We start from the raw sequence: 16532 nt of genomic DNA, 5'->3' as shown, positions 1-16532 counted from the left end.
ATGATGTGCTCAGAAGCACAGCACCCAGGCAGCCTTTCAGAGCTGAGCCATCCAGAGAGGGGTGGATCCTTCTCTGAAGAAACTCTGCTGACCTTAGCTGTCCTGTCCCCAAGCTGGCCTGGTTCCCAGAAGGTAGACTGGAGTGGCAGTATGGTGGGACGACAAGAGCTCAAGCTGTAAACTTGAATAAGACCTGCATCTGGATCCCAGTGCCACCGTTTCTGAGCCTTTTGGAGTCTCAGTTTCTTATCTGTAAAATGGGACTAATAATATTGGTCTCACAGCATTGCTGGGAAGCTTACACACAATGCACATAAACTGCCTGCTGTAACCTCATATAATAAGTGCTCAATAAAGGCAGTTCAGTTATTACTGTCATTCTTCCCTAGCATATGTTTGAAATGATTAAAACAGCAAAGTAACAACCAATATGATATAATTGAGCTCATTTCTCATCTCATATTATTGAGCAGGTCAGTGGGAAGAAATCCAGGAGGAAGAAGGCCTTTTTAGAGGGTCCTTGTCAAATGATTCTCTCTGACACTAGGGGCAAAGTGGCCCTCCCAGGGGGCCTCAGAGGAATCAAGGAAAACACTCACTCAGGTCCGCGAAGCAGCCTGCCGCAGCAAAGAGGAGGCAGGCGAGTGTGACCTTGGGCTGCTTTTCTCTCTGCGTCGTCATCTTTCCACGAGGCATGCTGTGTCACAAAGGGTCCAAAGCCAATGTCTCCGAAGCCACCAGAGTCACTCAAAGGGTACCACAATCCCCTGCCACGCTCTGCTGTGAGAGAGAGAGAGAAAGGGCTGTGGTGAGAAAGCCTGGGACACCCCCATAGTGGTGACATCCAAAGTGTGGACCTGGCTGGACTTCTGGAAGACCAAGGAACACAACATGCCATTTCTTATCTAAAATAAGCTGCTTCTAAGTTGCCCCTCTGAGTTGGAAGGTGATGTCATGTTAAGAACGCCAGAGCCTTGCCTAGGGCATTCATAGCCACGAGGACAGGACAGCCTCGCAGATGGAGAGGCTGAGACCTGAAGCCATGTCCCAGGCTCAGGACAGTGAATGTTTAGCAACGATGCTGGAAAGGAGGCAGATGTTTTCACCATGTTCCTGCAGGAACCCAGGTGTCCACGGCCACGTGGCACACCATGCCACTAATACGGACCACTGTGCATAGCACTGTCACAGGTATAATGGATGAACCCTGCATCCCTCATTTAGATGATGTTACTAACACCCCCAGGTGGTGCAGTGGTAAAGAATCCACCTGCCGATGCAGGAGACATGGGTTTGATCCCTGATCTCGGAAGATCCCCTGGAGAAGGAAATGACAACCCACTCCAATATTCTTGCCTAGAAAATTCCATGGACAGAGGAAACTGGTGGCTAGAGTCCGTGGGACTGCAAAGAGTCAGACATGACTGAGCGACTGATACAACTACTAGGACTAATAAGTAACATCCCTAAAGTCTCCAAGGCTCATGAAAGATCTATTTCAACTCACACCAGCTCTTCACCAACATCTCTGTCAACATTCTTTGATTCCTGGAACCAACCAACCCTCCTCAGCTTGTCTGCACCCTCAGACACAAACACAGACCAAAAAAAAAAAAAAATCACATATCAGCCAAGGCCCCTGTTCTCTCTGCCCCTGGTGCTGAAATTCTAGTGTTTTCCATCTCTACAAAGTTTGTACTCCTGACACTGTGTTGCACCTCCACCCAGAACATGTCTCTGGGGTCCAGACTACTCTGCTCCTCCAGCCACTGGATGACAGATCTCAGCTATCAGCCACTCTCTTCTTGCCTGCTGAGAATTTTAATTCCTCCTCTTCCACAATATTATTTTTCATGCCTCATTTAGGCTACAGTGTTTAAAGGATTCATCAAAATCACAGAGAGGCAAATGTATGCACACTTCTGTCACAGCCTAAACCACAATCTTGCTTCTGTGCTTTTCACTGCTCTATAAAGAACATGAGACCAATGTGGAAGGTGTGCCAACATTCTATCAGGCAGGGAGACTTCAGAGTTTCGGGTCCCCGAAGGCAGCATCACAATGACCTAGGCAGTGGATGCATCTTCCTGAATTATGCACATGTGGCAGTTTTCATAATTATTTCCAGGAGGGTGACTTAGATTCAAAGTGCTAACTCTTTTGGACCAGTTATCTAATCAGCAACTCTTTCCAAAACTTATAGTCAACAGTGAAAACTCAAGGGGGGGTTAGGCTGCCGAACTGAGAGCTGTGTTAGCTCTGCAGTCTCTGGAGTTCTGGCTACCTGCATGGGCTGGTGTCAGAGCCCATCTTGGGCCTCTCAACCCCCATCACTCCTCACACAGGGGCTGAAGGGTGGGCTTGAGGCTCTTGCTCTGTGCTAGGAAGTACCTAAGATCTGCCTGAACCTTCCCCTTCTCCACGTTCCTCTGGTTCTTCAGTTTTTCACCTGGCTGCTGAGTGAACGGGGCTATATAGCTCTGCCCAACAAGCACCCCTCCAAACCAGATCTTGAACCCAGCTCTACACTGGGGTTTGCAATGTTTTCTAGGAAAGAGTCCTTTCTCCTTGAGTTTTAATCCTTCCCTTTGCCTCGTATCCTTGATAGCAGAGGACCACCCCCCCCCTCCCAAGTCTCCTCCACTGTTCTGGAAAAGGACAGGAACATTTTCTAAAAGAGGTTTGAAAGAAAAATATTAAACTTTTCCTGACAAGTATTTTTCTTCTAGGTGTAGAGAGAGTTTCTTCTCTTTTCCAGACAATCCACTAGATCCATGCCATTAGAACAGTGAAATGAAGGAAAGTTGCTAAGGATGCGAGCATGACTGGGGAAGGCATGCCTGTAACCACTACCAGGTACCTAGCTAAGCTCTTTTCATGAGGTATTCTTTTAATCTTCAGAATCACTCTATAAGATGGGGACCATTATCCCCATTTTATAGGTAAGGAAATTTAGTTCCAGAGGGTAAGTAACTAGCCCAAGGTTGTATTACTGTAGGCCTGGAATGAAACCAGGTTGGGCTCATTCCAAAGTTCTGTGCTTTTAACCACAATAGTAGCCTTTTCATGTTTTTTCCTACCAGCTCTCTGCACCCAGTGGGTGCTCAATGACCTGAGTCTGAACAGGATGAGGTAGAGCGATGAGGAATTTTAACAGTGTAAGATTTTAATTTTCAGATTTCTGAATCCCTGTTTGTTAAGGAAAAGTTCATTAATTCAGTCACACACAAAAACCAAAAAACAAGCCTTTGATGTCCAGATACTAGTGTTAATCATCTAGATACTAGTTTTAATTCTCTACTTTCCTGCAATGAAATAACATATTTATCTAGAATATGGCATGAGTGACCAGTTACAGGATTTTAGGGAACTTGCTTGCTCATGACCTGCTCTTTCCATACCCCAAGAAAGAAAGGAGGAAGGGAAGGAAGGAGGCGGCAGGGAGACAGAATGAAGACAAAGTAATAAAGGGCAGGAAGAAGACAAGCCGACAGAGGAGAAGAGAACGGCTGTTTCTTATCCTAGTGCATGGTGGCCACGGAGGTGTTTGGGTTGTAAAGGCGACAGAGGTTTTACTGAGGAAATTCAGCCTAGACCCCCTCCTGCTTAACGAGGACCAGCCAAACAATTCCTGTTACTTCTGTACCCCGCATGATTTATAAGGTTCAAAATGGAAACAGACTTCACTACTGGTGCCAGCCACACCATCCTGCTTTTAAAAGCAACGAGGAAAGAATGTAGCTGGGGAGCGAGGAGAGTGAGGAAGCAGGTGTCCAAAGAGGGAGAAAGGAGTTAACTCATGAATCCCCATGACAGGGTTGTAAGCAGGTACCCCTCAATGAGCCCAAAGAGGACACGTGGGGTCTCCTTCATGTGAAAGAGAAACTGATAACAGTATGGAGGTGGAGGGATCCCCGCAGCCTATGCATCTTATTCAGCAGCTGGGGAAACTGAGCTACTTCCTGGACCAAGTGACCTAGAGGGCTTGGTCTAGAAAAATAGTTGCAAAAATATGGATTTCTGAGAACTTTTTTTTTTTTAATGATAAAAAAGGCAAGTGAGGCTTAACTGGAATACCTAATTGCAGTGTAACTTTGTCCCACTGTGAAATGAACTAGGTACAATTTCAAAGTTGGGTGAAGGCAACAGTAAGGCCTGTTATTTTTCTTGGCAATACAAAGTCTGTGTAGATCCTTCTTATTTTCTCTGCATATTCTCAGGAAAAGAGAGCAAGGAAAAAAAAAATCAGAAGCAGAGCGAAGGGAAAACGAATTCTTGACATGACTTCCTCACTGAGGCCTAGGTACTTTCTATTTTTAAGGGTTATCTGAACACGAAAAGTAAAAGAAAATGCATCCGAGAAGCTGAACTGCTGACATACATGTTCCCACTGAAATAATCTCCAAGCAGACGTTTCTGAAACTTTCCAAAAACAACAGCAGAATACATGTCTAAGGTTGAGACCAAGCATGAGAAATTACAGCCTTGGAGTATTTATTTTGTGAGAGAAAATTACAAACAACCGAGAGTCGATCATCAGCTGGAGAAGGCCAGCTCCACCTTCTCCCAAGAGGGCCGGCGGAAGCAAAAGTGAGGCAGGGGCACCCAAGGCCACATGTCATCCCCGGTCAGCCATGCACTGTAGCTCTCGCAGAGAGAAGCCTCCACCATCTAAAATGCCAAACACCCCCTATGGCTGTCCCATGACCAGTAAAAGGAGGAGGTGCACAGGACAGCAGTAGATAACACAGAGCTTCCTTCTTTGGAAGGCAGCTGTGCTCACCACTCTACCGCCAATGCTGCACGAGAGCCTTTCTTAGAAACACGCTTTCAGGGGCAAGAATGGGATCTGACAGTGTTCTGATTCCGTTGGCTGATGGGGGCTGGCTAGATGAAAAAAGGATTATTCTTGACCTGAAGTTACCTTTTTTTCCGTATGTTTGCAACTCTGGGGAGTTAAGACAGGCCTTTCCCAAGGCAGAGAGAAGTTCTGCCCTGAGAAGGTGATGCTGAGTGCCTGGAGGGTGTGGGCTAGCAGCCCTCGGTCTCAAGAAGGAGGGTGATCCTAGTGCACAGAGGAGTGACACTGGGGAAACCTTGGGCAAACAAGTGAACTGAATTCTCAGACAGCTGGATACATGACTGTAGGCAGATCCATGAAGAGCATTTAAGAAAGGGCTTTAAAAAAATTTTTTTTAACATAAAAAGCTTTTACTCACAGATGTAACTAAAGGGAAATATTTTAAATTAGGAGGGACCTGAGGAAATGATAGGACTTCCTGGGTGGCGCTAGTGGTAAAGAACCTGCCAGCCAATGCAGAAGACATAAGTGCTTTGATCCCTGGGTAGGGAAGATCCCCTGGAGGAGGGCACGGCAACCCACTCCAGTATTCTTGCCTGGAGAACCCCATGGACAGAGGAGCCTGGTGGGCTACAGTCCTTAGGGTTGCAAAGAGTCAGACATGACTGAAGCAACTTAGCACACACGCATGCATGAGGAAAAGATAATACCTCAGGAGAACGCCTAACAGGTATCTGGTGTTCTAAATGAGGAAAGCCAGGTGCAGAGAAGCTGATGGACAGTCTCCAACTAAGAATAGGGATCCAGGACTGCAAGTCAGGTCTCCCGACACCTAGTCCAGTGCTCTTACTATACTTACACTGCCTCCCAAAGACTTTCTGGGTCACATTAACCAGATGCTTTAAACTGTTTTTAGAACCAAATTTACAATGTTTTTGAATTTACTTCCTTATGCATAAAAATGTTACCTGGATCATTATCTACAACAGTAACTTTCTGTGTGGTCATTTTCATTCTTTTACCGTTTAGATTCTAATCTAGAACAATCTCTCACTGTTCTTCACAAGAATGCCTTGGATAGAATTTTCTGCAATGATGAAAATGTTCTATATTTGTACTGTCCAAACTGCTAGGTAGTCACTGGTACTTGTGGCAATTATGTGTGGCTAATGTTTGCTGTGCTAAGTCACTTTAGTCATATCTGACTCTTTGCGACCCCATGGAATGTAGTCTGCCAGGCTCCTCTGTCCATGGGATTCTCCAGGCAAGAATATTGGAGTGGGTTGCTGTGCCCTACTCCAGGGGATCTTCCCCACCCAGGGATCAAAACTTATCTCTTAAATCTCCTGCATTGGCAGGTGGGTTCTTTACCTGCCAATGGAAGACTAAAGAAATGAATTTTTAATTTTACATTAACCAATAGGGCTAGTGGTTAACACATTAGGCAATACAATTCAAAACTAGTATATGGAACATCTACCCAGACCACTCTGAGATCACATAGGGGAGAACAACAGTGGTTAGATGGTCCTAAGTATGAGTCATGCTCTGGCCAGCCTCTGATATATTTCTAGCTTATTCCTTATCCAAAGATTGTGCATGTGTTTTCTATTAAAAATTATGTGTACTGTGATATTATTATAACTACTGGGAAGAAAAAAATATCACCGTGACCTATCCTATAGAAGACCATCTCTGTGGACATGAATTTGAGCCAACTCTGGGAGTCAGTGGAGACCAGAGGAGGAGTCTGGCAGGCCACAGTCCACGAGGTCACTGTCACTCATGACTTAGCGACAGAACAACAACAAATGCAAGGTACTATACTAGAAGATGGATTCTGTCCTGAGAAGCTTAAAATAAAGCTTGGAACAGGAGTTAATCAGTGCAAATATCCATTAACTCCTCATTTCGCAGCCTGCTCTGCAGTTGGCTTAGGGCCACATGACCATGAGACGAGTGCCATCCATTGATGTGTAAGTGAGCATGTTCTGTGTTACTTTCAGGCCAAGACAGTTAAGAGTTAAAGAACAGGGGTTGCTTCTCCCTCCTTCCATTGCCAATGGACCACATCCCATGTTTCAGAAAGCATAGTTACAAGATGGAAGAAGACAGCACAGTCTACGACAGGAGAATAAATCATTGTTGCATAGAACAACTGAAGTTTTGAGATTACTCTCATCTAACAATTTCAGTATTATTTACTCCAAAACCTTAATGGGTCAGTCACCAATTTAGTCATAAATGGGAAGTGGTAAATGAAATCAGAGGGAGGAAAGCATTTTCAATTTTAGGCCTTTAGGAAAAGTTTTTCTGGATATGTGGGTTTGAAACTGGGCTTTCTGAGATATGCATATGTAAAGAGCTGGAGGGCACTGCGGAGGGTGACACTAACCTGGTGGGAAAGGTCTGTTTGGAGGCTGGTGCATCAAGTAGACATTTCTCTTCAACAGTGATCTCCTAACCTTTCTGATTTTGCTCCCTCATGAGAAAAATATTCTGGGCAAATATCCCTAATACACATATATTTATTTACAAATAAAACACACACACTGCCAAACTAAAATTTAAGAGTAGGTAAAAGTGAAACCATATTTTAATGACATGTTAATCACGACTGTCTTATAATATCATTAAGCTAGTACCTTAAGGAAGAAAGCCTACTTAGGATTAGATTCATCATTAATGATATGGATGTAATCTCTTTCAAAGGGACTGCTTGAATATTAATTTGTTGAGTTCTCATCAGATGTGATTCCACTGTTACTGTTTTTACCTCCTAATGTGACTTCAAAAGGGTCAGCTCTGCTGTTTTCATCCTGTTTGCAAGTGCCTGGATTATCAGCATACTCTTCAACCTAGTTTCTTTGCAGCAATCTCTTCAAGTGGCTTGAAGAGATTGTGAGGGTTAATTTAGTTAAAACTAAATAATATAATCTGCAAATCCACTTAACAGAGAATAGGAGAGCTGGGGAGTGAATGATTAATGGACTGAGGTCCCTGTTGTCAGCCTTCTCACTGCCCAATGTATAGACTAAAAACATGATTGTCAATTCAGATACTAAATATCAGAAAAATGGAATGTCTTTTCTATTCCTTCTGTGGACAGAAATAAACCTTTAAAAGAATCTCTACTATTTTCTTCCAGTGCCCTAATGGAATATCTTGTATTTCCCCTTTGGAGTTTGCACCCCACTTTGGGGACCATTCTAGAGGAATGAAAAGGGGCAAGGAAGAAATTGAGATTGGGTCATGGCGCAGAAGACTACAAAGAAGAGATGGAAATTAACATCATAGCAGAAGGCAACTATGATGGTTCTGAGAAGGGGAGTATATAATCAGAGGCATTTTGAGGAGATTAGCTAATCCCAATTGACACGAACCCAAAATTTTAAAACAAGATGCTAACCAACATGGACAGAGTTTCTTCTCTGGGAGGTAGATTCCTTTACCATCCAGGCAAGGGGAAAGGAAGAGTCTGGACACAGTATCTGGGAGGAATCCCCCTCAGAGAGAAGCTACTTCTGCCTTCAAGCAAAGAGAAGGTCTGGTCTCTTGATTTGCCCACTGGACAATTTAATCCTCTCCCACCTCCACTGTATGACGAAAAAGTTACTAAGGGATCTCATTTCTTTGCCACATGTATCTTTTCCTGAAATGGCCTCATTTCCTCATAGAGTTTTTTTTTTTTTAATCTACCTTTAAAGAGAGAAAGATGGGGGAAAAACTCTACAAAACCTTATTGCCAAAGTGGAAAAAGAGAGAAAAGGAAAATCACTTCCTTTCTTCCACACTCACTTCTCACTCCCCCCACCCCTATTCCATATAAATTCAATTTGACAACCCTGCTAATTGGATAAACGCAGCTCCTACACTCCTGGAAGGCCATTCCCTTTTCTTTTTTTTTTTTATTTTGGAGGGCTCAAAACAGGGTGATTGTGCTGTTCTTTAACACGAATTCCATCTGCTTTATTTCTCTCTCTCCATTCAGGGCTCCTCTTGAATATTTATGAGGCCTTTCCTCCTCTCCTATCCCTTCCACTCCACCTCTACAGTCTTCCACAATGCTGCCCCCCACCCCCCCCAACCCCCTCCACCCCCCCCAACCCCCTCCACCCCCGCCCCCACCTCCAGCCTCCTCTCCCTTCTCTCAGACCAGGACAAAAACCTTCCAAATGGCCCCCCCACTCCTTGCTTTATATAAACACAGGCAGTGTCAAGTGTGAGGAGTAGGGGGAGGTGTGGAGGGGGTTCAACTGCCAGTCAAGCCCCCCAGCCTTCAATGAGGCCCAGGGGCCTCCCCTAATCTGCTGCATGCTTGCCATATGGGGGCTGTGTTGCCCGGGGAAACACTAACAGGCAGAACGGAGCTTAATAGAGTCCATATTCATTGTAATGCAGTGAGATAACTCAAGGCACCACTGCCTCTTCGGTCCAGTTTCATTCTTTCTTTCTGTTTTTTCTCCCTTTTTCCTTCTTTCTTTCTTCTTTTTAAAAGGACTGGGTCCCCAGAGAGCTCTAATCTAGAGAGGTTTGAGCTGGTAGAAAGGTAGGAGGGAGGAAGTGAGGTGATTTTGAGATGGATCCTGGGGTTGGCAGCAAGAGGTAAGGAGTGGGAGCTCCCCAGAGAGCAGAGCAGCATCTGTGCAGGGTCTGGGGCACATGGTGTCACAGGTGTGCGCAGTCCGTGCACGTGTGGAGAGACAGTGTGGTGGGTGGGCATGGTCCACCGGGGCCTCGGACCACAGAATCCTTCCTGTTTATTCAGCTTTCTATGCCTAGGTACCCACCCCTACCTACCTATCCCCCAGCACCCATCCCAGTCAATTTAAGGGCATTCAAGTCAGCAACACCTACCTCCTCCCCGAGCTGTCAAGCCTGCAGTCAATTCCTAGCTCTCCACAGTTGCCTTGAAAAAGTCACAGATTTTGCAATGGGATGAAACCACTTTACAAATAAATTGCAGGGGGGGGTTGTAAAGGACACACCAGCCTGCCAAGCTGAGGTCCACTTTCTCCCCTGGCTGGTCTGGTGCTGGCTGTGGTCTGCCACAGCCAAACTAAAGGTGTATGGGGCCTCCAAGTCAATGGAGTGGGTTGTCTAGCAGATGAAGCCTTGTCGTGAGTATATCAGCCAGAAGTGAGATTTGGGGCTCCCTGAGACCAGAGGTGATCTTTCCTCAGGGCTGAGAAGGGAAGGAGGGGAGAGATGGTAAGGAGAGAACAGAGTATGTTTCAACTTCTCAGAAAAAATGAAATTGGTGCCCAAGCTCTGATAGAATTCCTAAAGAATAAAGAATCAGTTTTATAAGTTGTGAAACATAGACTTTTGTTCTGTGACTGTGAAAAATCACAAATTTAGAATCAAGATAGAAAATAAAACCAAAGAAAGGCTATAAAAACTTTTACAATCTCTCCTACAGTTGAAATTTTAATCCCATGGTCTGGCACACAGGAAGAGCTCAGCAAATGGTGGTTGAAGGAATGAACCATGTACATGCTCCTAGAGTTGTACTAGCCCCAACCAAGAACTTGAAACTCCTAACCCAACTGACAACTACAAGCAGGGTCTGGGTGGGTAACAATGGCTTTAAAAAAAAAAAAAAAAGCAAAATGCTGCTGCACCTTGGCTAGGATTGCCCCTGCCAGAATGATGCTAGCACCTACTATATGGGCCTTTTGTCATCTGCCTTGCTTAAAGTCAAGCAGGCTAGGTCAGATAAAACTGTTCAAACCAAGGCAGATGCCAGTGCTTGCTGTGGTTTGTTTTTGTCCTCCAAGCTTGCTCTATTCTACTCCCCACTGAAATGCCATCAAAAAAATCTGTGGTTTCTTAAGCTCAACCCCCAGGGCAGGTTGGTGGCGGCGGGGGGTGGGGGGGGGGGTGAAATTGGGCAAGACTGTAGGAGAGTATATAAAAGTTATCATCATTTTTCTTTGCTTTTATCTTGATTCCAAGGCCCTGTATCTCAGCAACCCTTCAGGAAATGGTACAGTGGATATTTCCAGAGCCAGGTACACTTTCAATTCCTAGTTCTAAAACCTAAATAGCATTTGGTCTTCTGAAATGCTACCCAGAAGTCAGTCTCAGCATCGTATCCATCTAATCCATTAATTAGGGACTCATAAAGGTCTGAAGACTGCGAACCAGAGTAGGTGAAGACACACACAACTGCACAGGGCTGACCAGGACCCTGGGCACTTGCGCTCCCTGCAGAGCAACCTTCCCCTCCAACTTCTGTTCCTATTGGAACAGAAGACTCCTGAACAGAGTCCTATTCCTGGTTTTTCTGACTCCACACATTGCATGTGTTACAGACGAGTGTATGGGAACACCTGGGGGTCACCACAAAGGAGCAAGTGGGAACGGCTGGGGTTCCAGTACAGATCAGTGCTGGAGTGCTTGGGGAGCTCAGCAGAGCAGCCACGCTCTTCCCAGCCCTCCCAGCAGTGAACACTTTGGTCAGTAATCTCACCACGACGTGTGTGATGTGGAGAGACCAGAATGGCAGCTCTTCAGGAAAGCAGGGACAGCTTCCTCTGGTCTAGACCAATACTTTTCATTTCATTGCTCAGAGGATCCCCAATAAAGACCTGCTTCTTCTCCAAACACAGACTCAAACCCATCTACTCTTTCCCAGTCTTACCTAAAACAATATAACGATTCACCATCCACTTAGCTGCCCAACCTGGGACTTATCCTTGTCTCTGAGCTCCCCCAACCACTCCCCGATTCCCTACCCCAGTATCTGATTGGTCCTGTGGACTCTAACTCTGGTTGGAGCAACCAGAGAAGCACCATGTAAGCCACATACAATGTTTAAAATTTTCTAGTGGCCACACTGAAAAATCAAGTAGAAATCATTTTATAATATCTTTTTTAACACAATATATCCATAATATTATCAACACACAATCAATATAAAGTTATTAATAGTGTTTATATTTTGTCCTATACCATGTCTCCTAAATCTAGTGTATCTATTTACTACACAGACCAGCACAGACTAGCCACCACTCAGGCACTCAGTAGGCACATGTGTTAGTGGCTACTGTGTATCAGACAGTGCATGTTGAGGGCCCTCAAACTGGCTCCCTGATTTTCCTCTGCCCAACTAACAAGACTCCACATTGTCACCTAACTTCTTTCTAGAACATCAAGCTCAACCAAACAGATGTCATCTTTACAATTTGTAAAGATGACAAGTGAACAACTACCATTCACCAAGCAATGCCTCCTATAGGCCACAATCCATAATTTGCCTGATTTGATATAATTCTCACAATGGCCCTGTATAGTAGGTGTACAACCAACTTATTATAAATGAGGAAATTAAAGTTCAGAGTGATTTAATATTTTGTTCAAGATCACAGAGATGGCAAACCAGAGAGTTAAGATTTGAATGAGGTCTGGCTGACTCTTAAAAACTCTTTTCACTCTACCATACTGATTTAAATAAGTTAAGGTGGAATAACCGATAGACTACTGTGCAGCCATTAAAAGTGATAATTAGATCAAGTAGCAATATGAAAAATGTTTAGAAGATATTAAGGAAAAAACAGATCTCATTTTGTTAAAAGCATTCAAGCACTTGCGTGAGGGGCCTGGAAGGGAATATGAAACAAATAAAAGCAGTTGATTTGAAAATGTGAAGGGAATTAGGACTGATTTTTTTCTCCTTTTGAGTTCAGTTAAAAACAAACAAGCAAATCAACTAATAAGACTCACATCTTTGATAGCTTCCAAAACTTGAAATACGACTAAATAAGGTTCAAACTCCTTCACACAACTTTGCAGGCTCTTTATAACTGGGCTGCAATCAACCTTCCCCTTGTCTTCCTTCCACAAGTCCTAAACCCTGGGCAAGCTGCTTTTTCACACTTTTCTTCTCCCAGAACCATTTTCTTCCCTTCATCATCCTTCAAAACTGACTTCCACATCATTGTATAATGCCTCCAGTGACTATTTCTCATCCCAGCTTCCACAGCAGTTTGCACACCTACTGCAACATTTCCATGATGATATGTGGATTTGTCTGTCTGTGATGTGTCTCTTTTCCCAGAATATAAACTTCCTGAAGGCAAGGATGTGTCCAATTTATCTCAGTAACCCAGGACCTAGAAAAGCCTGGGCACACTAGAGGCTCAGTCAATGTCTGCTGAACTAAAGGGTTTATTCAGATTAGAAATTTGGGGTTGAGAAAAAACATTAATCTGACCCATGAACCTATAGAAGGAATGCACAGAGAAACGTTTATCGTGGTGGAACCAAGGGGTTTTTCTACAGGGAAATGACTTTAATGGTGGCCTTTATTTTTTAAACCCAAATGGCCCTTGAATGAGTAGTCAGTCCTTGTGGAAGGTCAAGTGCCCCAGCACATGCTCTTGAGGTTTCACTCAAGAGCCTTCCTTGTTTTGGGAGAAGAGATAAGAAGGAGAACAAACATCCAACTAAGCCTCAAACTTCAGGCTTCCTGCAGTCCCTGAACTGCAAGGAATCTCATCTAGGACGATACTGTGATTGGGTTTCATCTACCCAGTGTCAACATGGCCTGAGCTTGAGGCCAGGGTGGAAGAAGGCAAGCAGAGAGGGACGAGAGAAGGAGAAAGCAAGCTGTTAAGTGAGAAAGAGGACAAGTTCAGGCCTCAACAGAAAGCATGGGGAGGGTAGGAAAAATGAGAGCAGAGATGTGGATAAGGCCACTGAATATGCTGAGCATGTACTCTGTGCCCAGCCCAGTGCTAGAGTGCACACACATGATCACTTTCACAGTCTAGCGAGTGCTACTGTTCCCTTTAGAGATGGGGAGAGAGGTTGTTAAAACCCCTCTTGATGCTTTACCACAAAAGGACATTAGGGCTCATCTGAAATTTGTATCATAGACAGAGCTTCTCTACTAAGTGACAACACTGAAACTCTGTAGGATCAGGTACTGAAAAACCTTGGGTTTGGCTAGGATCTCTGCCACTTGCACCCTTGATAGGGGTGCCTTTGGGTAAATTGCTTAGTATTTTCTCCCGAAAGCCACACACTGCAGGCCTAATTTCACACAGCGGCATTGCCACCTGGTGGGCTTTGAGACTAATGTCCTTTAAGACTTAAGGACATGTTGCATTTGAACTCCAGGCACATGTGCTATGTTCTCTTTGCTCACTGTTCCTCGTAAGTTGTACACAATGAAGCAACGGCGTGATGTTGCTGCCCTACAACACATGCATCAGAAGATCAAGAAATATTCTTTGTTGGAAAAAAGCAGTAATACTTACATTCTATAGTGCTTCACAGAACCTCACAACAGCCTGATGAGATAGGAGATCCTCAGACGGTACTATAATTCCCGTTTGTGGCAAGACAATTCTAGCCTCTCCATCTCCACCCAACACTAGTCAACATTTATATCATTTAAGCTAATAACCTCTCCTGCCATCCCCCTCGTTTATGCCCTCTCTCTGCACTTTCTTGATTATGATAATGATGATAATGATGATAATTTCTCTGTGGTGTCTCTACTTGTTCGCAGAGAAAAGGGAAAGATCCCTGTCAGACAGCAGGTCATTTGGGACAAGAAGTTATGGAGAAGTGTTTATAGAAAGGAAAACACACCCTCAACCCCTGTGGGACCCTCGCCTCACTCCCAGCCCCAGAATGGAGTCCACCTCCAACCTCACCGGTTAGCGCATAAAGCCACAACAACCCACATGCTCTTTTTGCACCTCAGTTCAGTCAGTTCAGTCACTCAGTCTTGTCCGACTCTTTGAGACCCCATGAACTGCAGCACGCCAGGCCTCCCTTTCCATCACCAGCTCCCAAAGTTTACTCAAACTCATGCCCATCAAGTCGGTGATGCCATCCAGCCATCTCATCCTCTGTCATCCCCTTCTCCTCCTGCCCCCAATCCCTCCCAGCATCAGGGTCTTTTCCAATGAGTCAGCTCTTCTCATCAGGTGGCCAAAGTATTGGAGTTTCAGCTTCAGCATCAGTCCTTCCAATGAACACCCAGGACTGATCTCCTTTAGGATGGACTGGTTGGATCTCCTTGCAGTCCAAGGGACTCTCAAGAGTCTTCTCCAACACCACAGTTCAAAAGCATCCATTCTTTGGCACTCAGCTTTCTTCACAGTCCAACTCTCACATCCATACATGACCACTGGGAAAACCATAGCCTTGACCAGACGGACCTTTGTTGGCAAAGTAATGTCTCTGCTAACATGCTATCCAGGTTGGTCATAACTTTCCTTCCAAGGAGTAAGCGTCTTTTAATTTCATGGCTGCAGTCACCGTCTGCAGTGATTTGGGAGCCCAAAAAAATGAAGTCTGACACTGTTTCTACTGTCTCCCCATCTACTTCCCATGAGGTGATGGGACCAGATGCCATGATCTTAGTGTTCTGAATGTTAAGCTTTAAGACAACTTTTTCACTCTCCTCTTTCACTTTCATCAAGAGGCTTTTTAGTTCCTCTTCACTCTCTGCCATAAGGGTGGTGTCATCTGCATATCTGAGATTATTGATATTTCTTCCAGCAATCTTGATTCCAGCTTGTGCTTCTTCCAGCCCAGCATTTCTTATGATGTACTCTGAATATAAGTTAAATAAGCAGGGTGACAATATACAGCCCTGACATACTCCTTTTCCTATTTGGAACCAGTCTGTTGTTCCATGTCCAATTCTAACTGTTGCTTCCTGACCTGCATACAGGTTTCTCAAGAGGCAGGTCAGGTGGTCTTGTATTCCCATCTCTTTCAGAATTTTCCACAGTTTATTGTGATCCACACAGTCGAAGGCTTTGGCATAGTCAATAAAGCAGAAATAGATGTTTTTCTGGAACTCTCTTGCTTTTTCGATGATCCAGCGGATATTGGCAATTTGATCTCTGGTTCCTCTGCCTTTTCTAAAACCAGCTTGAACATCTGGAAGTTCATGGTTCACGTATTGCTGAAGCCTGGCTTGGAGAATTTTGAGCATTACTTTACTAGCGTGTGAGATAGTGCAATTGTGCGGTAGTCTGAGCATTCTTTCAGATTGCCTTTCTTAGGGATTGGAATGAAAACTGACCTTTTCCTTTTTGCACCTACTTGTTTCTAATTACAGCCTATGGCCCAGGCTATAGCCACACAAGTAAACAAAGTAAAATGGTTAACAGTGACTGGACAGGAAACAGGAGCATCCACCTCCAGGGCTTTTGATGTACATGGCTGGTGCGAGATCCAATGTAAAAGAAGTTAATTAGAGCTCCAGTAGACTGCACCAACAGTACATAAACCAGTCTCAGACCTGAAGGGCACTTAAGGCAGATCGTAACAGCTTAAGTCCTATCTCTTAGAACAAAGGACTTCGGACAAGTGAGCCATGTGTGAACATAAACCTGTTATCATAAGCCAGCTGAACAGAAGGCCAGAATACAGATTCCGCTGAAAGGTGCCCACTGAGACAATGGAGCCCTGGGAAGAATAGGATGTATTATCCCAGGAAATACACCCAAGAGCAAGTTGGCAACACACACAGAGCCACAGAAAGGGCATTTTTCACAAACGATCCAGAAAATAACAGGATTTGGCTTCAAAGAAGAGTAAGACAGACAAGGCTGCTCTGCTTAGCGTTCATGTTGAGTGGAGCAGATAAAACAGCTGGCAACACCAAAGTCACTCCTGACGAGAGGTACAAGTCCCAGGGTGGGCTTAGGGCAGAATTCAGGTCAGTTCAGCAAAACCACACTAAGCACCCACTAGGTGC

At 44.6% G+C, this 16532-nt stretch overlaps 1 protein-coding gene across 6 annotated transcripts in view; it reads right to left on the bottom strand.

Annotated features, from left to right (window-relative positions):
- The window catches only part of BOC (BOC cell adhesion associated, oncogene regulated), an 82918-nt gene that overhangs the window by 36798 nt on the left and 29588 nt on the right, over positions 1 to 16532 (bottom strand). For 4 of the 6 annotated variants that reach the window (XM_043474856.1, XM_043474853.1, XM_043474851.1 and 1 more), the window contains one exon: positions 600 to 780. In XM_043474856.1, coding sequence (XP_043330791.1) covers positions 600 to 696 — 97 coding nt within the window. In that variant the 5' untranslated portion in view covers positions 697 to 780. Of the gene's footprint in view, positions 1 to 599; positions 781 to 11394; positions 11408 to 16532 lie in introns of those variants that run through there. The other 2 variants (XM_043474854.1, XM_043474852.1) reach the window with 2 other exon arrangements.

The sequence above is a fragment of the Cervus canadensis genome, chromosome 7 (assembly GCF_019320065.1).
Source record: "Cervus canadensis isolate Bull #8, Minnesota chromosome 7, ASM1932006v1, whole genome shotgun sequence".
In the NCBI taxonomy this organism is placed as follows: Eukaryota; Metazoa; Chordata; class Mammalia; order Artiodactyla; family Cervidae; genus Cervus; species Cervus canadensis.
This window is presented reverse-complemented; position numbering and strand designations above follow the sequence as displayed.